Raw genomic sequence first — 26,302 nt, 5'->3', positions numbered from 1 at the left:
AGCAGCAGCATGCTTCTGCGCGTGCGCGAGCGGGCGGCCTTGTCTTCTTGCATCTCTGTCTAAATCTGATAGAAATTTTCCCATCCAGTTCGACCCAGCCGGCCCCAAGTCTGGTGCTCGGGAGGTGGAGAACTCGGCCTTGGGATCTGTGGTCAAAAGGCTGCCGCTTGGGCTCCCCGCCGCTCCCGGGGTCTGTAGCAGCCGCGGCCGGTCCCAAACTTACTGAATCAGGAACTCTGTGAGAGTCCAGCAGTCGGGGTGAATCAGCTGCAGGCAAGAGTTGAGGAGCTATTCTCGTACTTAATCGGCCTCCAAAAGCATCCTCTGCTCTCTTTCCGGAAAGGAAAAGCATCCTTGCCATTCGGGTCACGGGGACTTGAGCCTCAACCTCGTCTCTGTGCGGGTCTGTGGATTTCGGTTTGTTCGGTGAGTGCGGGGTGACGTTTGCTTAACTCCGTCCGCATCGCTCCCTTCCAGGTGCAAGAGATACATTTTAACCTGTGATTTCTTTTTCTCGGATTGTGGGAGTTAGTTTGCTACATTGTATTCAGCTACATACTAGTGAACTGATTACTTAGTATCTTTTTAACCCCTGTTTGCCGGTTGCCGCTCTGAACGTTGGTCAATTATCCATAGATTTTTTAAAAATTTCACACCCGAAGTGTGATCATATGCCACTTTTAGCGTTTTCTTTTTTATTCCTTGTATCTTATATTTTTGTTTATTTAGTGCATTTGCCAGGACTTTCAGTTCAATGTAGAAAAGCATATAAATTGCATCCTTGCCTTGTTCCTGATCCCAGAGGGAATTCTGTCATTTCATTATTAAATAGGATGTTTGCTATAGGTGTTTGTAGATAATATATATATTTTCTAATTAAAGCCTATTTCCTTCTAGTCCTAGTGGGTTAAATTATTATCATCAATGGGTATTGATGGAGATCAGTCACTATTTTGTATTGAAGGGGATAAGTCCTATGATCTTTTTCTATTGATGTGAATTATATTTAACGTTTTAACTATGTAAATCATTTAAACCACGCATCATTCCTAGGAGGAAATGAACTTAGTTTGTGATTACTATCTTCATTATTACTTCCTGGACTGTACTTAATATTTTAATATTTTGCCCTTGTGTATACGAATGAGATCTTTCATATATATATGTGTGTGTATGTGTGTACATGTACATAAACACACATATATTTGAGTTTCGAGTCCCTTTCTGGTCTTGTAAATACACGGAAAACACCAACTCAACAACAAAAAAATGGAATTATGAATCCTTTGCTTGTTTGGTGAACCTGTCTGTAAAAGTCTATAGCTTCTGTTTCCTTTGTAGGTATGTTCTAAACTGCTATTTTTTTTTTTTTCTTTAATGACTGTATGTAAACAGGTTTTGTGTTTATAGTTTTGTTAACTTTTTTCACTTTATTTTTTTTTTTAAATTGAAGTATGGTTGATTTACAATGTTGTGTTAATTTCTGCTCTGCAGCAAAATGACTTATACATGTATACACATTCTTTTTTTATATAGTATATTCTTTTTCATTATAGTCTATCCCAGGATATGGAATATAATTCCCTTTGCTATGCAATAGGACTTTGTTGTTTATCCATTCTATAGTTTGCATCTACTAATTCCAGACTTCTAGTCCATCCTTGTCCTATCTCCTCTCCCCTTTGGTAACCACAAGTCTGTTCTCTATATCTGTTGAGTCTTTTTCCATTTTGTAGATCGGCTTGTTTGTGCTACATTTTAGATTCTGCATATAAGTGATATCATATGGTATTTGTCTTTCACTTTCTGACTTACTTCACTTAGTGTGATAATTTCTGGCTGTACCCATTTGCTGCAAATAGTATTATTCCTTTCTTTTTTTAATGGCTGAGTAATGTTCCATTTTATATATGTACCACATCTTCTTTATTCATTCCTCCACTGATAGATATTTAGGTTGTTTACCTGACTTCACTGTTGTGAATAGTGCTGCTTTGAACATAGGGATGCATGTATCTTTTTGAATTGCTTTACTCCAGATATATGCCCGGGAATGGGGTTTTTGCATCATACGGTAGTTTTGTGTTTAGTTTTTTAAGGAACCTTACATACTGTTCTCCACAATGGTTGTACCAGTTTACATTCCTACCAACAGGTAGTAGGGTTCCCTTTTTTCCATGGGAGAGAGTGTGTTCTAATTTCTTTGATTTACATGCAGCTTTCCAGCTTTCCCAGCACCACTTGCTGAAGAGATTGTCTTTTACCCATTGTATATTCTTGCCTCCTTTGTTGATGATTAATTCACCGTAGGAGTATGGGTTTGTTTCTGGGCTCTCTATTCTGTTTCATTGATCTGTATGCCTGTTTTGTGTGTGTGTGTGTAAATACCACACTGTTTTGATTACTATAGTTTTGTAGTGTTGTCTGAAGCCTGGGACAGTTATGGCTTTTGCTTCATTCTTTTTCCTCAGGATTGCGTTGGCAATTCTGGGTCTTTTATGATTTCATATAAATTTTAGTATTATTTGTTCTAGTTCTGTGAAAAATGTCATGGGTAATTTGATTGCTAAGTCACTTCAGTCGTGTCCAACTCTGTGCGACCCCATAGGTGGCAGCCCACCAGGCTCCCCCGTCCCTGGGATTCTCCAGGCAAGAACACCGGAGTGGGTTGCCATTTCCTCCTCCAATGCATGAAAGTGAAAAGTGAAAATGAAGTCGCTCAGTCGTGTCCGACTCTTAGCGACCCCATGGACTGCAGCCTACCAGGCTCCTCCATCCATGGGACTCTTCAGGCAAGAGTATTGGAGTGGCTTGCCATTGCCTTCTCCAGGTAATTTGATAGGGATGGCAATAAATCTGTAGGTTGTTTTGGGTAGTATTGCCATTTTAGCTTTTCTGATTCTGTTTTAAGTTTTTAAAAATATCAAATATCAAAATATCAAATAATTTATGCACAACTGACCCTCAAACAGTTGCATGGGTTGGGGTACCAACCCTCCAGCAGTGGAAAATCTGAGTTTAACTCATAGTCAGCCCTCAGTATCCAAGGATTCAACCAATGGCCCATCCTGTAGTATCTGCAGTATTTAAGTGAACACATGCATTTCAAACCTATGTTGTTCAAGGATTAGGGTTAGTTGTGGTGGTTTAGTCACTAAGTACTGTCTGACTCTTGTGACCCCATGGACTGTAGCCTGCCAGGCTCTTCTGTCCATGGGATTCTCCAGGCAAGAGTACTGGAGTGGGTTTCCATTTCCTTCTCCAAAAGATATCATTAATTTTGTCATATATATATATATTTTTACACCTTTATGAGGTTCTTTTTCTGCTATTATACGTCAATGGTTAACCTATCATTACTAATTTTTCTTCTATAGGAATTGATATTTATAAATACAATTAACCCTTGAACAACATAGGTTTGAAATGCATGTGTTCACTTATATGCAGATTTTTTTTTTTTTTCCCCACTATTAAATACTGCAGATACTACAGGATGGGCCATTGGTTGACTCCTTGGATACTGAGGGCTGACTATGAGTTAAACTCAGATTTTCCACTGCTGGAGGGTTGGTACCCCAACCCATGCAATTGTTTGAGGGTCAGTTGTGCATAAATATATGTGCCACACCAGCCATTGATTTTTTGTGTTATTTGAAACAGTTCTATTTATTTATTCTTAAAAAATTATTTTTGGCTGCACTGGGTCTCCATTGCCAAGCATGGGTTTTCTTTGGTTGTAGTGAGTAGGGGCTACTCTTCTTTGCAGTGCGTGGGCTTCTCATGGTGTTGGCTTCTCATTGCAGAGCACAGACTCTAGGTGTGCAGGCTTTGGTAGTTGCAGCATGTGAGCTTAGTAGTTGCAGTGTGAGGGCCCTAGAGTGCTGGCTCAGTAGTTGTGGTGCACAGCTTAGTTGCCCTGTGGCATTTACAATCTTTCTGGACTAGGGATCAAACCCCTGTCCCCTGGAGATTCTTAACCACTGGGCCACCAGGGAAGTCCTAAAACAGTTGTTTTAATTTCCTGCTTCTACCCTGTCACATAAGTGGTCCTGACTTGCTAAAGGTAAATGTGTGTGTATCTCCTTATCCCTATAATGTGATATATTTTTATATAGCATATACCATCACCTGATAATATTTTGTTAATGTACTGGTCCTCCTTAAAACAATTATAAGACCCAAGCACTTTAGGATTTTTCTATTTTGTTCAGTGCTGTGTCTCCTATGATTGCACATAGTTGGACAGGGCAAATATTACCTAAATAAATATGAGAGGAAGGAGCAGGAGGTAGGTACCTTAAGGGGAGCATCCTTGTTGAAGACATAGGGCTTAGTCAAGAGAAGGAGCTCAATGGCAGGAATAGAGATGCAAATGTAGAGAATGGACTTGTGGATACAGTGGAGGAAGGAGATGGTGGGATGAATTGCGAGAGTAGCATTGACATATGTATGCTACCATGTGTACAACGGATAGTAGAAAGCTGCTGTATAGCACAGGGAGCTCAGCTTGCTGCTGGGTTACAACCTAGAGGGGTGGGATGGACGTGGGTGAGAGGGAGACTCAAGAGGGAGGGAAAATATGTAATTTGTAGCTGATTCACATTGTTGTATAGAAGAAACCAACATAATATTGTAAAGCATTTGTTGTTAAGTCACTAGTGAAAGTGAAAGTCACTCAGTCGTGTCCAACTCTTTGCAACCCCATGGACTATACAGTCCGTGGAATTCTCCAGGCTGGAATACTGGAGTAGGTAGCCGTTTCCTTCTCCAGGGCATCTTCCCATCCCAGGGATCGAACCCAGGTCTCCCCTGCATTGCAGGCAGATCTTTACCAGCTGAGCTACCAGGGAAGCATTCAGTCTCTAAGTTGTGTCCAACTCTTTGCAACCCCATGAACTGCAGCATGCCAGGCTTCCCTGTCCCTCATCATCTCCCGGAGTTTGCTCAAACTCATGTCCATTGAGTCAGTGATGCCATCCAGCTGACATCCATCTTCTGTCATCCCCTTCTCCTCTTGCCCTCAATCTTTCTCAGCCTCAGAGTCTTTTCCAATGAGTTGGTTCTTTGCATCAAGAAGCCCAAAGTATCGAAGGTTCAGCATCAATCCTTCCAATGAGTATTCAGGGTTGATTTCCTTTAGGATTGACTGGTTTGATCTCCTTCCTGTCCAAGGGACTCTGAAAAGTCTTCCCTCCAATTAAAAATAAATAAAAAAAGAGAAGGAGCTCAAAGATAAAACAGTTGAAGGGAATACTTTATTTGTTTACTCTCCATGGTGTGCCCGACAGCATTCTAGGCTAGACCCCAGTAATGTTAGGGCATAGGGGCCTCACTGACAACTAAATTGTAAGGTATATGTTCAGAAACACACTCTTTGGGCATTTAGCTTTGAAGGTAAACACACCTGGATACACACCCTCCCTTAGCTTTCTAATTGGATAACATTGAGCACATGTCTAAGTGACTTAAGTTTCTACTGGCTCTACAATACGTATTTGGTCCACTGAAGTGAGAGAGACTGCTGTGTTTTCATTATTTGAAATTCATGCACTAGTGCTGTGGATGCCACTGTCAGAGATGACACATATGCCAGCTTCACTTCAGGTGTTCTTGTTATGCTGTGACTGTATCTCCTGTACAGGCAAGATTTAACATGAGATGTCTTCTCTGCCACCTGCATGTAAAATTCAGTCGGTTGTGCTGTTTCTCAAAAACCAGGTTTTGGAGACCCTGCAGCCCTCAGAGGGAGAAGATCTCATAGTCAGAGATTGAGTAGTAATACATGTAGGCCTGCCAGGCAGTGCAGAAATAAATATTGGGTCTGGAACCCCTGGAGATCTGGCATACAAGTCACACTTTCCTTTGAGATGGAATGTATATTCTTACTACTGAAGGCATTCTCTTATGTTTTTAATGTTTTCATTATCATGGGCAGATTGACAGCCAAATTTTTTTAGACTCTGGCTGACTTACTTACAAAATGGACTCTTAAACCTTTTTTTTTTTAATGATCTACAAGAATGAGAGGACTGTTTCTAGCTCTGGAGGAGATAAAATTGCTCCAACTTAAAAAAAAAAACCACACCTTTTTATTTTGTATTGGGGTGTAGCTAATTAACAATGTTGTGATAGTTTCAGGTGAGCAACTAAGACACTCAGCCATACATATACATGTATCCATTCTTCCCTAAACTCTCCTCCCATCCAGGCCTCCACATAACATTGAACAGAGTTCCATGTGCTACACAGTAGGCCCTTGTTTGTTATCCACTTTAAATATAGGAGTGTGTACATGTCCATTCTAAACTCCCTAACTATCCCTTTCCCCTATCCTTCCCCCTGGCAACCATAAGCTCCTTCTCTATGTCTGTGAGTCTCGTTCTGTTTTGTAAGTTACTATTAGTATTTTTTTTTCTTGCTCCATTTTCTCACAAGATCAATGTGTATCTGCTTGGGTGTGCAGGGTCTTTGCATGTGTGTGTGTGTGTTTTGAGGAGAATGATCACTCATAACAGATGTGCTGCCAAATCCACAGTCTTGATTGTGGAGACTGTGGGGACACCCAGATTCTCATGTCTTCTTTCTCCTGTCTCAGCTGTAACATCTCACTACTCTGTCTTTCTTCATGAAGGGAACATGGAGGAAGAGAGAACAGCTGCGGAGTTACAGAAAAATGTGATACAGGTAAGTAAGAGCTAATAATTCTCCAAAACAATATTTCAATTCCATCAGCTTATCTATGTCCTAAATTTAGAGCAGAGATCAAGAACCTATTCCTACATTGGGTCACATAGTAAGCATTTTAGGCCATAGTTTCTATTTTACTCAGTTCTGGTATTTTATTGTTTTTTGTTTGTTTGTTTTGGGCAGCTTGTGGGATCTTATTTCCCTGACCAGGGATTGAACCTGTGCCCTCAGCAGTGAAAGCATGGAGTCCTAACCATTGGACTGCCAGGGATTTCCCATCAATTCTGCTATTTTAGTGTGAAAGCATCTATATACAGTGTATAAATAAACGTTTTATTGTGTTCCAGTAAAACTTTACTTATACAAACAGGTGATAGGCTGGTTTTAGTTCATGTTCTATAATTTACAGCTCCTGGGCCTAGAGTGTAAGAAAATATGACTGACTGTGGGCCTGGGTTGAATGTTGTGTTTCTTGCTGACTTCTGGGCTCCAGGTGTATGGGGGGAAAAAGAAAAAGAAAAGGTCCTTGTCCCTTGGGGATTTAAACCTCATCCAAATTTTATCTAGTGTTTTGTGTTGTGCTGATTGCTATGGTGGGGAATAAGGAAACAGGTGAACTTGTTTCTGTAACAAGGATGTTTTTTTTAATAGTTTTTTTTTGTTACAATAGTTTTTCTATTTTGCAGTAGAATGTTTTGTTACACTTGTTTTTTCTGTTTTCTGTTTTGGTTTTTTGGCCCTAAGGCATGTGGGATCTTAGCCCCTCAACCAAGGATTGAACCCACATCCCCTGCATTGGAAGGCACAGTCTTAAGCCCTGAACCTCCAGGGAAGTCCCTCTAACAAGGGATTTTTGCTTCTTTCAATGTGGAAATTGTCATTTCATTTTTAGAGCATTTCTCTCATTTCTGCAATATGTTCTGGATGTTCTTGATTATTGTAAGAGTGGAACTGGTCACCATCAAACAGTGGAAAGATAAATTTAGTGTTTCAAAAATGTTGTTAAATTTATGAGACAGAATTTGATCAGTCAGGATGCTTAGATAGAATGAGAAAGATCTGATGACTGAATCCTAGGGTAGATATTTGGGAGAAAAGAATCTTCTGAACTTCCTGTGAGTTGATTCTCAGTTCCCCGTAGTGTCAGCCTCATTCAGCCTCCTGCACATGCTGGGGGAGTTGGTACCTTTCTGAACAAAGTATGTGGAATGTTTTAGGACACAGTGGTCTTCGAGGATGTGGCTGTGGACTTTACCCAAGAGGAGTGGGCTCTGCTGAATCTCGCTCAGAGAAACCTCTACAGAGATGTGATGCTGGAAAACTTCCGGAACCTGGCCTCATTAGGTAAGGATGGTAACATTCCTCCAACGTTCTGTAATTTAGAAAACAGCTTTATCTTATAAATTGCCCTTGTTCTAGGATTTGGGTTGAGAAACTGGAACAAATTATTAAATAAGACAGACATGGTCACTGACCCCAAGGAGCTTATAGTCTAGTGGCTTCACCATGAAAATAAACACGTGTATTGTTAAAGTATTTCACCAATATAAAACAAACAAAACAATTAGTGAAAATTTCCTTACCCATTTTGCCACTGGCACTGAATGCAGAGTTTGCATTTTCGCAGGGTTGTAAAGTTTTCATTTTCTCTCAGAGTACTGAAAGCATTATTTTTCTTCATTCAGTCATTCTTTCATTCTTTAAGCGTTTTTTTTGAGGGTGAATTTGTATCAAACCCTTTTGAATATATACTATAGACAATAAGATGTCATTGTATTCAAAATGCTTCAGTAATGGAGAAGATAAATATGAAATTAACACGACGAAAAGAAAGAAAATAAACATATATATTGAACCTGCTTTTCCTTTTTCTTGTGGTCAGAATCCTCAAGGAGGATTATCAAGTGTATGTGGTGTGGGCACAGGCTTCAGGGGTCACTTTGGGGGACAGGGAGAAAATTGGTGGTTTGGAACCTTTTGAGAATTTTACTGCTATTAATTCCCTGTACCCAAAGACCACCAGTTTAACAAATTGGGTTTATTCCTTGGAGCAGTGAGGGAGAAACACATGTCATGGGGAACAATGCAGTGTGTTAGAAAGTAAATATAGGATTTATATACTTAGGTCGAATGATTTGGGGGTAGGTCCATGACAACAGGCTGTTCTGTTTTCCTAGGCCTTTCATAACAAAGTGCCACAAACTGGGTAGCTAGGAACAACAGAAACTTACTCTTTTACTTAAAAAAAAAACTTCCTCTACCTCTACTCCCCACTCTTATTCTGTAGCTAGGCAACTATTTTATTTATTTAGGTTGTGCTAGGTCTTTGCTGCACTTGGACTTTCTCTAGTTGCAGTGAGTGGGGCTACTCTTTGTTGGGGTGCATGGGCTTCCCACAGTGGTGGCTTCTGTTGTCGGGGAGCCCAGGCTTTAGGTGCGAGGGCTTTGGTAGTTAGCTGTAGGGTGCGAGGGCTTCAGTAGTTGTGGTGCATGGGCTTAGTTGCTCCATGGCATGTGGAATCTTCCTGCCCCAGGGATCGAACCTGTGTCTCCTGCCTTGGCAGGCTTCTTCTGTACCACCTGTACTACCAGGGAAGTGTGAAATTTACTCTTCTAAATTAAAGAGATTGGAAGTCTGAAATCAAGGTGTCATGATCCTTCTGAAGGCTCAGGAAAAATCCCTCCTTGTCTCTTCCTAGCTTTTGGTTGTTGCTGGCAGTCGTTGGTTGGTAGCCACATCACTCCAATCTCTGCCTCCATCTTCATAGGGCCTTTGTCCTTTGTCTCTACATCTTTCTGTCCTTGTAAGGACACCAGTCATTGCATTTAGGGCTTACCCTAGTCGAGTATAACTTTATGTTAACTTGATTACATCTGCAAATATCTGTTTCCAAATAAAGTAATGTTCTGAATTCTGGGTGGACATGGATTTTCTTTTTTCCAGTACACTCTATTTTTTCTTAGAGCAGTTTATAGGCTCACAGCAAAATTAACCGGCAAGTACAAAGATTTCTCATAAATGCACTGCCTTCTGCCAGAGTAGTATATTTATTACAGTGGATGAACCTATATTGACACATCATTATTACGGTAAATCTCAAGTTTATATTAGTGTTCACTTTTGTTGTTGTACTTTGTTACAGTTTAGATAAATATGTGATGACATTTCCACCATTATGGGCTTCCCTGGTGGCTCAGTAGTAAAGAACCCTCCTGACAATGCAGCAGATGTGCAGTTTGGATCCCTGGGTTGGGAAGATCCTCTGGAGTAAGAAATGGCAATCCACTCCAGGGTTCTTGCCTGGGAAATCCCATAGACAAAGGAGTCTGGTGGGCTGTAGTCCATGGGGTCATGAAAGAGTAGGACACAACTGATCAACTAAACAACAAGCATCCACCATTATAGTATCAGAGAGTAATTTCACTACTCCTAAAAATCTTTTATCCCCCTCCACCCCAATTTATCTTTCCTTCCCTCCCAACTCCTGGCAGCCACTGATCTTTTTACTGTTCTCATAGTTTTGCCTTTTCCAGAATGTCATGTAGTTGGGATCACACAGTATATAGCCTTTTCAGATCATGGCTTGATGGCTGATTTCTTTTTAGTGCTGAGTAATATTTTGTTGTCTGGATATGCAATACCAGTCTGTTTATCCATTCAGTCACTGAAGAAGACCTTGATTGCTTCCAAGTTTTGGCAATTATGAGTAAAACTGCTATAAACATCCACATGAAGGTTTTTGTGTAGATGTGTTTTTAACTCCTTTTTGTAACTTCCAGAGAGCATGATTGCTTGCTTATATGGCTAAGAGTATGTTTAATTTGGTAAGAAACTGCTTTGTATTCCAAAGCAGCTGTACCATTTTGCATTCGCACCAGCTCCATATCCTCACCAGGACTTGGCCATTCTTTTAGGTATGTAGTGGTGTCTCATTGTTTTGATTTGCATTTTCCTGATGACATGTAATGTGGAACATCTTTTTTTTTCATATGCTTATTTGGCATCTATGTATCTTCTTGGTAAGGCATCTGTTAAAGTATTAGGCCCATTAAAAAAAAAAACTTAAAAAAATTTTTATTGAAGTATAGTTGGTTTACATTGTTGTATTTAATGTCTGCTGTATAGCAAAATGACTCAGTTATACATATATATACATATACACATATATATATGTGTATATATATATATATATATTCTTCTTCATATTCTTTTGGAGAAGGAAATGGGAACCCACTCTAGTATTCTTGCCTGAAGAATTCCATGAACAGAGGAACCTGGCAGGATATAATCCATGGGATCGCAAAGAGTCAGACACGACTGAACAACTAACACTTTTCATTTTCTTTTCCATTATGATTTATCACAGGATATTAACTATATTTCCCTGTGCTATACAGTAGGACCTTGTTGTTTATTTATTCTATATATAATAGTTTGCATCTGCTAATCCCACACTCCCAATCCATCCCTTGCCCTTGACAACCACGAGTCTGTTCTCTGTGTCTGCCAGTCTGTTTTTGTTTTGTAGATATGTTCCATTTGTGTCGTATTTTAGATTCCACATGTTAAGTGAGAGCATACGGTATTTGTCTTTCTCTTTTTGACTTACTTTGCTTAGTATGATAATCTCTAGGTCAATCCATGTTGCTGCAAATGGCATTATTTAATTCTTTTTAATGGCTGAGTAATATTCCACTGTATATGTATACTGCATCTTCTTTATCCATTCATATGTTGATGGACATTTGGGTTGTTTCCATATCTTGGTTATTGTAATAAATAGTGCTGGTTTGAACGTTGGGGTGTATGTATCTTTTAGAATTATAGTTTTGTCTGGGTATATGCACAGGAGTGGGATTGCTGAATCATATGGCAACTGTACTTTTTGTTTCTTGAGGAACCTCCATACAGTTTTCCATAGTAACTGCAGAAGTTTACATTCCCACCAACAATGTAGGTGGTTATTCAGTTGCTAAGTCATATTTCACTCTTTGTGATCCCATGGACAGCAGCACACCAGGCTTCACTACCTTCACTATCTCCTGGATAGTGTAGGAGGGTTTCCTTTTCTCCATACCCTCTCCAATGTTTGTTATTTGTAGACTTTTTAAAATTAATTAATCTTTTATTGAAGGATAATTGCTTTACAGAATTTTGTTGTTTTCTGTCAAACCTCAACATGAATCAGCCATAGGTATACATGTATCCCTTCCCTTTTGAACCTCCCTCCCATCTCCCTCCCCATCCCACCCCTGTAGGTTGATTCAGAGCCCCTGTTTGAGTTTCCTGAGCCATATAGCAAATTCCTGTTGGCTGTCTATTTTACATATGGTAATGTAAGTTTCCATGTTACTCTTGGCATACATATTTGTAGACTTTTTAATAATCACCATTCTGACTGGTGTGAGGTGGAACCTTGTTGTTTTGATTTGCATTTCTCTAATAATTAGTGATGATGAACATCTTTTCATGTGCCTGTTGGCCATTTGTATGTCTTTAAGAGAGAAATGTCTAGGTCTTCTGCATGTTTTTCAATTTTGTTGTTGTTGTTATTGAATTGTTTGAGTTAAGGAGCTTAATTTTGGAAATTAAGCTCTTGTCAGTCGCATCATTTGCAAATATTTTCTCTCAGTCTGTAGGTTGTCTTTTTGCTTTGTTTATGGTTTCCTTTGCTGTGCAAAAGCTTGTAAGTTTGACTCAGTCCCATTTGTTTATTTTTGCTTTTCTTTCTCTTGCCTTGGGAGACTGACCTAAGAAAACATTGGTATGATTTATGTCAAAGAGTATTTTGCCTGTGTTCTCTTATAGGAATTTTATGGTGTCTTGTCTTTTAAGCCATTTTGAGTATAGTTTTGTGTATGATGTGAGGGTGTGTTGTTGTTTCCTTGATACACATGCAGCTGTCTAGAGTTCCCAACATCACTTGCTGAAGAGACTTTTTCTCCATTGTATATTCTTACTTTGGCCTATTAAAAAAAAACAAGTTATTTTCTTATTGTTGAGTTTTAAGACTTCTGTGTATATTTTGGATAATAGTTCTTTATCACACATGTCTTTTGCAAATATTTTCTCCAAGTATGTGGCATGTCTTTTCATTTTCTTGACAGTGTTTTACTCAGAGCAAAAATTTTTAATTTTAATGAAGACCAGCTTGTCACTTCTTTCTTTCATGAATTGTCCTTTTCAGGTTACCTATTGGCTTTAAAAATAAAAAGTTATTTTACCAACAAAAAAATAGTTTACTTGGGAATAGTAGGGGAATTGCAATTTGAGATAAGATAGCTATAACAAAAGCCATTGGCAAGTCCACAGAACAACGGAGAAGAATGTAATTTTGTAGAGAAAAATGAGGAAATTGGGAAAGGTTGTTTTGGATGAAAGTCCACTGGATAAAGATGAGAGTTCAGGGTGATGATGGCTGAGTTGCTGGAGTAGTGATTTTTGATAGGAGATGTGATGTACATCTTTTCCTGTTAGGATTATAATTGGTGATTCTTATTGGGGTCTCTGATGAACAATTCTCCCTGTAATTAATGTTGTAAAGAATTAGATGAAAACTTCCTCTTCTGGCCTCTCAACTCCATTTTAGTGAAGTTTTCCTTGATTAATTTTCACATATCTAACAAATCACTAGATCTTAGGGCATCTACATTTTTTTCCCTGTTATCTTTTAGGAATTCCATAGTTTTACGTTTTACATTTAGATTTGTGATCCATTTTGAGCTAATCTTTTACTCTCTATTGATGGACCCCAATTATCCCAAAGCCCTGTATGCCTCCCTGTGTATTTTGAGTTAATTTTTTGCAAGCCTATGTCAAGATTTTTTAAAAAAATGTACCTTAATGTCTAGTAGTTGTTTTAGCACCGTTTGTTGGAAAGATTTATTTTTTTCTCTATTGTATTGCCTTTGAGCCTTTGTCAAAGATAAGTTGACTATATTTATGTGGGTCTATTTCTAGACTCTCTATTCTGTTCTGTTGGTCTATTTAGATATGAATTTTTGAGGGCCACTGTCACCTCAGTTCACAGGTGTTCATTTTAGATTGGATGCTGACAGAAAGCAGGGGAAATTCTAGTAATACTTTGTCCCTAGGCTAAATCATGAAGTAGCTTTATTTTGTTTCATTTTATCACCGTATTAGAGTAACCTTGTCTAAGATTGGTATTCAGAGATTATTTATCTTCAACAGGAGAACAACATATCCTACCTGTGAGTATTGGACCAGCTTTTAATAATATCGAGGTCTATGTGTGAATATCAGATCAGTTCTATTCATCAGACTGCCCCGTCCCCTTAAAGATAAATTAGATAATTTTTTTGCAGTTAAATTCACACTTGTGAAACAGTTCACCTCAGATTGCGACTTGAACCCGTGTGCCAGAGTTTGAACTCATGTGCCAGGACTCGAACTTGGCCAGAATCCAGTTTGGAACTTGAACTCATGAGGCTGAAACTTCAGCCTGGCCAAAACTCATGGTCTTCCAACTGAGATCACATACCTGGTTTCTGGACTTAATGATGGTCAGATTCTTTGTATCTCAGTGCGAAAGGAACAGCAAGAAGCAAACTGATAGGCAAAAAGTAGATTTATTAGTATAAGATGCTTGTAAGAGATGTAAGTGGATAGGTGAGGGAGCCCTGCACGGAGGATTAAGTGGGCTATAATTTTATTGTCAAAGGAAAGTGGGGGAGGGGAAAGGACTGCCTTCTTTGAGTTGATTTCAGGCTTACATCACTAGCTCCTCCTTTGTATCAGGCACAAGAATGTCTGACCCTGTGTGGTCAAACTAGAATTGTCATGTGTGGATGCATGCTCAGTCCTGTCTGACTCTTTGAGATCCCATAGACTATAGCTCACCAGAGTCCCCTGTCCCTGGAATTTTCCAAGTAAGAATAGTGGAGTGGGTTGCCATTTTCTACTTCAGAGGATCTTCCCAATGTAGGTGTTGAACCTGTGAATCCTGCTTTGGCAGGCAGAGTTTTGACCACTGGTGCCACATTGTCATAGCACTTATTCAAATCAGTAGAAGGGTGGTGACATTCTTATTTCACCTAATGACCTGGGGCATATCTTTTGCGTTTATAAATTGCATTATAGTTAAACAAGCCTGCTTTGTTCCACCACGGTCTAATAGCTTTTTGAGCATCATTAACTTCCACAGAGTACATCATGAGAAACGCTGGGCTGGCAGAAGCACAAGCTGAAATCAAGATTGCTGGGAGAAATATGAATAACCTCAGATATGCAGATGACACCACCCTTATGGCAGAAAGTGAAGAGGAACTAAAAAGCCTCTTGATGAAAGTGAAAGAGGAGAATGAAAAAGTTGGCTTAAAGCTCAACATTCAGAAAACTAAGATCATGGCATCTGGTCCCGTCACTTCATGGGAAATAGATGGGGAAACAGTGTCAGACTTTAATTTTTTGGGCTCCAAAATCACTGCAGATGGTGATTACAGCCATGAAATTAAAAGACGCTTACTCCTTGGAAGGAAAGTTATGACCAATCTAGATAGTATATTGAAAAGCAGAGATATTACTTTGCCAACAAAGATCCGTCTAGCCAAGGCTATGGTTTTTCCAGTGGTCATGTATGGATGTGAGTGTTGGACTGTGAAGAAAGCTGAGCGCCAAAGAATTGATGCTTTTGAACTGTGGTGTTGGAGAAGCCTCTTGAGAGTCCCTTGGACTGCAAGGAGATCCAACCAGTCCATTCTAAAAGAGGTCAGCCCTGGGATTTCTTTGGAAGGAATGATGCTAAAGCTGAAACTCCAGTACTTTGGCCACCTCATGCGAAGAGTTGACTCATTGGAAAAGACCCTGATGCTGGGAGAGATTGGGGGCAGGAGGAGAAGGGGATGACAGAGGCTGAGATGGCTGGATGGCATCACCGACTCGATGGACATGAGTCTGGGTGAACTCTGGGAGCTGGTGATGGACAGGGAGGCCTGGCGTTTTGTGATTCAAGGGGTCGCAAAGAGTTGGACACAACTGAGCGACTGAACTGAACTGAACTGAACTTCCACTGGTCTCTTAAAGTTCCCTAGGTTTCCCTCTTTATCTATAATCCACTACTGGGACTTCTGCATAACTATCCTGTATGACTATCCTATTCTATCCCTATCACTTGCTTTAGAGTATCAGAAGAGCAGTTTTTGTTCTGTTTCATAGAAATATTTGTGGTAACTCATTGTTTTCCCGCATGATATACCTTTTTATGTGAACAGGGTATCCACTACACAAACCGTATCTGATCTTACAGTGGAAACAAGAGGAGGACCTCGAGACAGTGGAGAGAAGACTCTTTCCAAGGGGAGCATCAGTAAAGCAAGAATACTTGATGTAGTTGGGGGATATTACATTTGGAAAAAATAATGTAAAATCAAAATGAAGCTTTGTTTTGTCTGAGGAAGCTGAGCTTCCACAGATACCTTAGATTACTATTTTATTTATTTAAACATTTTTTATTTTTTTACTGTGCTGGATCTTCATTACTTTGCATGGGCTTTTCTCTAGTTGCAGAGAGTGGGGAACTGCCCTCTAGTTGCAGTGCTTGGGCTTAGTATTTGCAGCTTGTGGGCTTGAAGGTGTGGGCTTAGTAGTTACAGCACACTGGCTTAGTTGCTCTGTGGCATGTGGAATCTTCCTGGACCAGGGATTGAACCAGTGTCCCTACATTGGCAAGTGGATTCTTATCCACTGTGCCACCAGTCCTTGATTACTATTTTGACTTTTCTTCAGTCCTCTCACCTGTTCCTTGTTCTTGGTAAAGACCACATTTTGTCTTTGTAATGTACTATTTGGTCATGTGTGTTTTATTCCATTTCTTTTTGTTTTGTTATCCTAGTAATATCTCATTTATGCTACCATCAGTTTCCATCTTCATGGGATTATTTCCTGGTCACTTTACTATTTCGACCTTGTGCTTATTACCAAAGTCCTGAACCAGCTGTACTGCCAAAGTCCTTTGCTCAAGGGTACCTTTGCTACTTTGTTTCAGGTTTCGAGATTCAACTTAAAATTAATGAATCAGTTGCTCCACAAGATGCTTATGGAAAAATATCCAATGAACAGGATGTAGCAGGATTCAAAAAGAGTGATTCCTCATTGTCCATTTTACATAAAATCTGGGAATACCATGATGTTGATTATCAGAACAAAAACCACAAGAGAAGTTTGAGGTAAGTGTCATTCATATAAGAGAAAAGTAGTGTCTCAGGAAAGAATCTTAAAATATCACAGAATTAAAAAAAGAAAAATCTAAAACTTAGTCAAAAATTGTAATTTCATAAAGACTTTTCATAAGATATTTTTTTCACAAGTGAGACTTGAGCCCTTCCATGTTTGACACATAAATCATTGAGCAACCATCATAAAAATCTCATAAGTCAAAAACTCAGTCATAATATTGTCTGTCTTAGAGCACTATGTGAGTACTTTCATCTTATCATTGGACAGGGCAGAAAAACACACATAGTCACTGAAAATGGTAAAAATTTACTTGCCACTAATAATGTGCTTTTTATTTTTGAAAGAATTCATGGGATTGAGAACATCTATGAACATAATGAAGAAAATCAGTGTGGCCAAACCGTCAGCCAAATTTCACATCTTAATATACCCAAGAGAACTACTGAAGTAAGAGCCTATGAGTGCCATGTGTGTAAAAAGGCCTTCATAGATCATTTATCCCTGAAGAATCACATTAGGTCTCACACTGGTAGCAAACCCTATCAGTGTAAGGAATGTGGGAAAGCTTTCCATTTTTTTGCTTGTTTTAAAAAGCATATGAAAACTCCCACTGAAGAGAAACCCTACGAATGTCAGGAATGTACCAAAGCCTTCAGTTGTTCTTCCTTCTTTCGGGCACATATGAAGATTCATGCAGGAAAGACAAGTTGCGAATGCAGGGAATGTGGGAAAACCTTTAGCTGTTCTTCATCCCTCACAGAACACAAAAGAATTCACAGTGGAGATAAGCCTTATGAATGTAAGGAGTGTGGGAAAGCCTTTAGCTGTTCCTCCTCACTCTCCAAACACAAAAGAATTCACAGTGGAGATAAGCCATATGAGTGTAAGGAGTGTGGGAAGGCCTTCAGTTCCTCCTCTCACCTTATCATACATATAAGAATCCATACTGGAGAAAAGCCTTATGAATGTCAAGAGTGTGGGAAAGCCTTCAGTGAGTCCTCGAAGCTCACTGTACACGTTAGAACACATACAGGTGAGAAACCCTATAAATGTAAGGAATGTGGGAAAGCCTACAACTGTCCATCCTCCTTGAGCATCCACATGAGAAAACACACAGGGGAAAAACCCTATGAATGCCTAGAATGTGGGAAAGCCTTCTATCTTCCCACTTCCCTGAATACACATGTGAAAAATCAGAGTAGAGAGAAACCCTATGAATGTAAAGAATGTGGAAAAGCCTTCAGTTGCCCTTCGTCCTTTCGAGCACACGTGAGAGATCACACTGGAAAGGCGCAGTATGAATGTAAGGAATGTGGGAAAGCCTTCAGTCGTTCCTCATCCCTCACTGAACACTTAAGAACTCATAGTGGAGAAAAGCCTTATGAATGTAAGGAATGTGGGAAAGCCTTCATCAGTTCATCCCACCTGACGGTACATATAAGAACTCACACTGGAGAGAAACCTTATGAATGTAAGAAATGTGGAAAAGCCTTCATTTACCCCTCAGCTCTTAGGATCCACATGAGAACACACACTGGGGAGAAACCCTATGAATGTAAGGAATGTGGGAAAGCCTTTCGCCATTCTTCATACCTGACTGTCCATACAAGGATGCACACTGGAGAGAAACCCTTTGAATGTCTGGAATGTGGGAAAGCTTTCAGTTGTCCTTCATCCTTTCGAAGACATGTAAGAAGCCACACTGGTGAGAAGCCCTATGAATGTAAGGAATGTGGGAAAGCCTTTGTTTGTCCCGCTTACTTTCGAAGACATGTGAAAACTCACACTAGAGAAAATGTATAAAGTAAGGAATGAGGGAATGTCTTTAATGCTTTTTCAAAGCTTAGGGAGCGTGTGAGATCTCACACTGTGGAGACACCCTATTTTGGAAAAACCCGTAACCGAGAGAAACTCTGTGTATGTAAATCATGTGGTAATACCTCCATGACCATCACTTATTGTGTTGTAAGAAAGTTCATACTCAAAACAAAGATCAGTGCCTCATCCTTAAAGTGGGCTACTGCTGGCTCATTGGTTTCCAGTTTAATTTTCTGATATGAATGTTTAAGGTCATAAATTTCCTCTAATACATTTCAGCTCTAGCCCCATATGTTTTATTATGAGGTGCTTTTATTTTGGTTCAGGTGTAAATGTTATTTCTATTACAGAGTTTTCTTGACCCATCAGGCATTTAAAGTATATATTTTTTATATGTAGGCATGAGTGATCTTTTATTATTATTATTATTAGTTACTAACTAATTCTCTTTGTTCTCTAAGTGTGCAGTCATTGTGGTATTGACATTCTAGTATTTGTAGTTTCTTTGGTAAATGGTAATTTCATTTTGATCTAGTATGGTGGAAACTGGAAATTGCCTACCCACTATTCCCCCCAACCCCACCTCTCTTTTTTTTTTTTTTTACAAAAACATTATTAGTTTTTACCATTAAAAGCTTTCCCTGTCTAATAACTAATCCAGTGGAAATCAATAAGTGCAAAAGCCTTGATAGAAGAATCTCATCTGTTATGGTATTTTTGTATTTTGTTCTTTATCCTTGCTTATGACTGGGAATTGGACCCAATGTTTTGAATGTTTACAAAAGAGACCTTGCAACAGGAAAGCTACAAGTAAAGTTGGTTGGGCTGTCTTATGTTGTGGTACTTTGGACGTGGCTGGGACTGCATTTCCCAGAGTCAGTTCTTTATCTAGTTCCAGGTTTGAGTTGTCTAAAATAAGAGTTTGTGTGAAAATTGGAAGACAGAGGGAAGAAACCATTATTCTGAGTTTGTGGGGGCAATGAGACAGGGAGACAGATGCATGGGGGCCTGGCAAGCTTCAGTTTCCAGCTTTTCCCCTAATTATTGGGCTCGCTGATCAATACTGGCTCAAAGCAGAACACAAAATGCTTGACTTTCATTATCTCAGAGGCAGCCATTCCATAGACACCTCCATAAATTTCTCCATCATGGCCATACACAGCTTCTTGGATTTTTCTGGCAAGTTCTTGCATTGTAATTTTGCTGATATTACAGCTCCTCTGGCACATCTGTTGACTGCATAGAGTTGGCTCCAGTTTGGATCAGGGTTGTTGTCATCTACATGGTCCAAAGTGTGCTAATCTTAAGTGTACAGCTTGATGAAATTTTACACTACATACTGTGACAAACAGAACTTTCCCAGGATTTCAGAAAGTTCATTCATCTGCCTTCTCAATAACTGCTCTGGGGACTTTCCTGGTGGTCCAGTGGCTAAGAATCTGCCTGCCAGTGCAGGGGGCTGAGGTTTGATCCCTGGTCAGGGAACTAGATCTCACATGCCACAACTAAAGATCCTGCATACTGCAACTAAGACTTAGTGCAGCCAAAAAAAAAAAAAAAATAAAAATAAAATGTGTTGCTCCACAATTTTGGCTTTGATTATAATTTATTAAGTTTGCTTGTTCTTGATCTTCATGTAAATGTTAAGATACATTATGTACAGTTACATATTTGGCTTCTTTTTTCAATGTCTAATTTGCCTCTTAATTGCTATTTTGGCAGACTATGAACTTATGTCTCTTGTTACATGCTTTGAATATAAGAATGAAATTACTGAATCATAGGATAGACTTTATGTTTAGGTAGGTATTCCAGTTTTTCAAAAGCAATTCTACTTATAATCCTAAAAGCAATGAATGAAGGTCCTAACTGTTCCACATGCCTGATTAGCACTTTCTAATTTTAGCTGTTCAACACAGTATGTACTATTATCTTGTTTCTGGTTTTAATTTGCATTTATCTGATATGTAACAATGGTGAATACTTTTTTATATGCTTATTGATTATTTGGATATCTGTTTGTTTTTTTTTTGGCTGTGTGACTTGCAGGTTCTTAGTTCCCTGACCAGAGATTGAACCTGGGCCATGATAGTGAAAGCCTGGAATCCTAACCACTAGGCAACCAGGCAACTCCCTGGATATCTTCTTTCTGGGGGATACCTGTTAAAGCACTTCACCCATTTTTGGTTCCTTTTCTGTTTGAAAGGTTTCCTATGGTTGTGTGTGTGTGTGCTCAGTTGATCAGTCATGTCCAGTTCTTTGCAACCCCAGGGACTGTAACCTCTAGTCCCCTCTGTCCATGGAATTCTCCAGGCAAGAATACTGGAGTGAGTAGCTGTTTCCTTCTCCAGGGGATCTTACTGACCAGAGATAAACCCCAGGTCTCCTACAATGCAGGTGAATTCTTTTCTATCTGAGCTACCAGGGAAGTCAGGTAAGCCCTGACTATAGTTAGATCTTGAGAATTCATCTTCTATCTGGCAGTTTGCATACTTTGATCAATATCTCCCCATTTTCTCCATCCCTAGTCCCTGGAGAAACTGGTTGCATGAAATCAAGATTAAATTGTGTAGAGTCCACAGAGATAAGAAAAGAGATCTATACCTGTGGCAGTGAATGTAGGAGCATGTGAGAATACATAGCTGAGATCTAAAAATATTATAGAAAATCGTAATTTTTATTGGCCCCATTTTAAAACTAAGAAACTGACATTTCAATAGGCTGGGTAGCAAAGTTTTTAGAAACAGGTATTAATAGTTTCAGCTACAATTCATACTTAGAGTTACAAGTTGATTCAAAAGAGGAAATATGGACTTCACTTTCATGAGAAGACTATAAAAGAATTTGGGAGCCATGTCTTAAAATTGCCACCTTTGTGCCTGATCAGTCACTCAGTCATGTCCAGCTCTTTGTGACCCCATGGACTGTAGCCCACCAAGCTCCTCTATCCATGGGATTTCCCAGGCAAGAATACTGAAGTGAGTTGCCATTTCCTTCTCCAGGGGATCTTCTGAGCCAGGGGTTGAACCCACGTCTCCTGTGTCTCCTGCATTGGCAGGAGGATTCTTTTGCATTACACCACCTGGGAAGCCCTTCCTCTGGTTACTTATCCTTTTTAAATGTATGTATATGTCTCTGTCTAGTTACATACATATACATAAAACATCTGTTGTATATTATATATATGTAAATTATGTATACTATATATACCTGTCTTGCAGGTATATACTATATATAAACTGTATTGCAGATAATTTTTCCCAGTCTCTGGCTTGTCTTCATTCTTTTCATTTTTGTAAACTATAAAGATAATTAAATAGTTTGACTACAGAAAAATCTTTGGGTATAACTAATTGCAGAGATGGCTGGATCCTGGAGCTAAAAAGATGTTATCTGGATGAATTCTGTCTCCATTCCTTGACTGTGCATCTTTCTGCATTAACTATTCTTCCTGGTGGGCTCTTTCTCTCCACAGTGGCCCTCAGAAGATCCAAGCTGCTTTCTTTCCAGGTTAATGTGTTAGGGAGAAGAGAGTGATTATCATTATGACCAATTCCAATATGCCTGTTACAGTTCAATCTGATTGGCTTACTTGCCAACTGTTATCAATTCATTGTGGCCAGAGAAATACGATTCTTTGGTTGGTTTAGGACTGGCTTCTCACTGAATCTTGTTCAGTTGATAAGTCATGTCAGAATCTTTGTGACCCAATGGACTGAAGCACACCAGCCTTCCCTGTCCTTTACTATCTCCCGGAGTTTGCTCAAACTCATGTCCATTAAGTTGGTGATGTCGTCTAACCATCTCATTCTCTGTCACCCCCTTCTCCTGCCCTCAATCTTTCCCATCATCAGGGTGTTTTCCAATGAATTGGCTCTCTGCATCTGGTGGTCAAAGTATTGGAACTTCAGTTTCAGTAATGGTCCTTCCAATGAATATTCATGATGTATATGGTGAAGGGAGAAGGAACTTCAGTTTCAGTAATGGTCCTTCCAATGAATATTCATGATGTATATGGTGAAGGGAGAAGGCAGCAGGGGCAGATAGGGTATAGTAATAGATGTAATAATAACATTAGCCAACACAATATGCTTACTCTAATCTTAGCAGTGGGAGGGAACTATGAAGTCTGGGGATTCTCAGCCAGCCATAGTTCAAGAAATCTTTCAGAAAGGTTTGATTATGTTACCATCTCTTTTGATTGCCAAATATGATTTCTCAGTCTTTACATAATTTTGCAATATTTTTAGATACTTGGTAGCAAGAACCTTCCAACCTTTTTATTCATCAAGATTGTCTTGCCTTCTCTATTTCTCACTTGATTCTATATTAATTTTAGGATCTCCTTAGCAATTTTCACAAATCTTTTGGGACTGTGCTTGGAATTGCATTGACTTTATAGAACAACGTGAATAAAATTAACGTTTTACAACACTAAGTCTTCCAATTGATGAGCCTACTAAAATTGTTCATTTATCTAGGTCAGCTTTAATTCCTCTTAACAGTTTTTTTTTTTTTTTGTAGTTTCTATTATAGAGGTCTTGAATAACTTTATTTCTAGGCTTGTGGTATGTTTTCCTTTGTAAATATTTTAATTTAATTTTTGATTTTGGAGGCTAGCACATAGAATTGCAGTTTTTTTTTTTTGGTACATTGATCTTTTATTCATGACATTTATAAATTCAATTATTTATTCAAATGGTTTATGAGTTATTTTGGATTATCGTTGTATACAATCTTGTGAACACCAATAAAAGAAAGTCTTACTTGATTTCTAAATTTTACCCTTTCTTTTTCTTCTTTATAGTAATAAATAGAAATGATGAAAGTGAACATCTTTGCATTCTTCCTGATCTTAGGGGAAAATGTTCCATATTTTGCCATTAAGTATAATAATAGTTATAAGTTTTTCATAGATAACTTTTAAAAATAAAAGGAATTCTGTTCTACTATCTATTCCTCAATTGTGAAGATGTTTTTGAAAAAAATACCTTGTAACTTAAAAAAATCTTTTTTTAATATAAATTTATTTATTTTAATTGAAGGTTAGGTTACTTTACAATATTGTATTGGTTTTGCCATACATCAACATGAATCTGGAGGATAATTGCGTTACAACATTGTGCTGGTTTCTGCTATACAATAACATAAATCATCCATAATCAGCCATAAGTATATATATATATATATATATATATGTATATATATATATACGAAGAGTTTTTAAAATCATTAATGGATAATGGATTTTATCTAGTGCCTTTTCTGTCTATGTCAGGGTCTTTAAAAATCATTCCTTGGTCTCTTAATGTGGAGAATTACTACATTCCTTGCTTTTCAAGTGGTAAGACAACCTGTATTCCTGGAATAAACCATACTTGGGAATGTTATAGATTAGCTTATTAACCTATTCATTTTGCTCTATTCAAAATGCTATTAAAAAATTATTTCTGTGTCTGTGTTAATGAGGTTTGTCTTGTAATTCCTTTTATGTCAGTATGCTTTGTATCAGGTTCATGCTGCCTCATAAAAGTTGGAAACTGTTCTGAAGACTTTATATGAAATCTGAACTATCTGTTATCTATTCCTTATATGTTTGGAAAAATTCACCAGGGAATCTATATTTGGGTTTTCTTGACAGGAAACTTGTAAAATAGTTTTACTTGTGAATTTGTGTGTGTGTGTGTAATGCTCAGTTGTGTCCAACTCTTTGCAACCCCATGGACTGTAGCCTGCCAGGTGCCACTGTTCATGGAATTTTCCAGGAAGAATACTGGAGTGGGTTGCTATTTCCTACTCCAGTGGTGATTTATATTGAATGTATAAATAGACAAAGATTATTTAAAATTTGTATTTGTTTTGCTATATTGTATCTGTCTATTCCATAACTTTCCAAATTTGTTGGTCTAAAGTTATTAATAAAATCCTATAATTTATTTTTAATGTCTAAAAGCTGTAATGATACTAATATCTCCTTTTTCATTCCTGATCTTGGTAATTTATGTGGTCCCCCTTTTCTTCATCTTGGTAGGGATTTAGATATTTTAATTGTTTTTGAAGAACCAACTATCAGTTTTATTCTACTTATAATTCTTTAATTTTTGGTCTTATTCCTTCTACTGGATTTGGGTTTAAGTTTCTCATATTTTCCTAGCTAGTTGTGATAGATGCTTATGTCAGTGCCTGTCTTCTGTTTTGTGTAGTTTGCTTATAGAACCATCCCATCAGAATATTCTACTATTAACATTATCAGTTGTGATGCATTTGAAATGTATGCAGAGAAACACCTTTATGTGCCCATTGTCATAAGGTCACAGGGTTTCCTTGTTGGAATGGAAAGAAAACTGGTCTGGGAACCAAGACACCTGATTTCTAGTCTTCACTTTTCAACTTATTACTTCTGTGACCTTAGAAAAAAGTCATTTAAGCTTTCTGATCCTTAGTTTAGTGTATCAGAAAGGCACATAGGAAGTGCTACTGCAGTGGGCTGGGGTGGGACTGCATCCTTTCTGTGCTATCAGAAACACTTCCTTCTCAGGGACTTCCCTGGTGGTCCAGTGGTTAAGATTGTGCCTCCAATGCTGGGGGTGTAGGTTTGATTCCTGGTCAGGGAACTAAGACCATTGGAACTAAGATGTCACATGCTATGGGGCCATACAGTCTCTGTCCCATACCGTGGAGAAGTTTGCTGCTGCTGCTGCTGCTGCTGCTAAGTCACTTCAGTCGTGTCCAACTCTGTGCAACCCCATAGACAGCAGCTTACCAGGCTCCCCCGTCCCTAGGATTCTCCAGGCAAGAACACTGGAGTGGGTTGCCATTTCCTTCTCCAATGCATGAAAGTGAAAAGTGAAAGTGAAGTCGCTCAGTCGTGTCCGACTCTTCGCGACCCCATGGACTGCAGCCCACCAGGCTCTGCCATCCATGGGATTTTCCAGGCAAGAGTACTGGAGTAGGGTGCCATTGCCTTCTCCAGTGGAGAAGTTTAGAAGACAAATTTGTTTCAGAGAAGGCTTTGAAGAGAAGGGGCTTATTTGGTTTTATCATAAGAGGTAAGAGGTAAGAGAAAAATAATACTTAATATTTCATGAATTTCACTCTGTCATTCACTATCTTAATACTCAAGATATTTCTATATATTAATCTTTTTGATTGTCACAAAAAGTTATGAGGCAGATACTTATCCACTTGATACAAATAGTGAAACAGCACACATGAACTCAAATAATTGGCCAATGTTATGCATATAGTGAAACTATGTCTGAATTCAGAATGCATGATTTTTGTATCTACACTATATTGCCTCCAGTGACCAAAGAATTTTGAGGAACCAGTTAGAGAAAGCAGGCTTATTTGTGGTTAGACAAGGAACTGCTAGGTTCAGCTGAGGCTGAGACAGCATTCTGGAGTGACCTTCACTTGGCATCTTCTAGGCAAGCTCCAGATATCTTTTCAATTTTCCACAGAATATGAATTCCTTATCTTATGGAAGGAGTGTGGTTACAAGGGAAGGAAAGAATCCGCCAGGACATGGAAGCAACCTAGATATCCATCAGCAGATGAATGGATAAGAAAGCTGTGGTACATATACACAATGGAGTA

At 38.8% G+C, this 26,302-nt stretch overlaps 1 protein-coding gene across 1 annotated transcript; it reads left to right on the top strand.

Moving 5' to 3' along the window:
- ZNF699 (zinc finger protein 699) lies at positions 1-24,639 on the top strand. The gene is made up of 5 exons (XM_010806758.4): positions 1-426; positions 6,635-6,687; positions 7,908-8,034; positions 16,695-16,875; positions 17,230-24,639. Exons 2-5 carry the CDS (start codon positions 6,640-6,642, stop codon positions 18,686-18,688), a joined length of 1,815 nt encoding a protein of 604 aa, XP_010805060.2. The 5' UTR covers positions 1-426; positions 6,635-6,639; the 3' UTR covers positions 18,689-24,639.
- The last annotated feature ends 1,663 nt before the right edge of the window (positions 24,640-26,302 follow it).

The sequence above is a fragment of the Bos taurus genome, chromosome 7, assembly GCF_002263795.3.
Source record: "Bos taurus isolate L1 Dominette 01449 registration number 42190680 breed Hereford chromosome 7, ARS-UCD2.0, whole genome shotgun sequence".
In the NCBI taxonomy this organism is placed as follows: Eukaryota; Metazoa; Chordata; class Mammalia; order Artiodactyla; family Bovidae; genus Bos; species Bos taurus.
The sequence above is the reverse complement of the archived record's forward strand: the minus strand, read 5'-3'. Positions and strand labels throughout refer to the sequence as shown.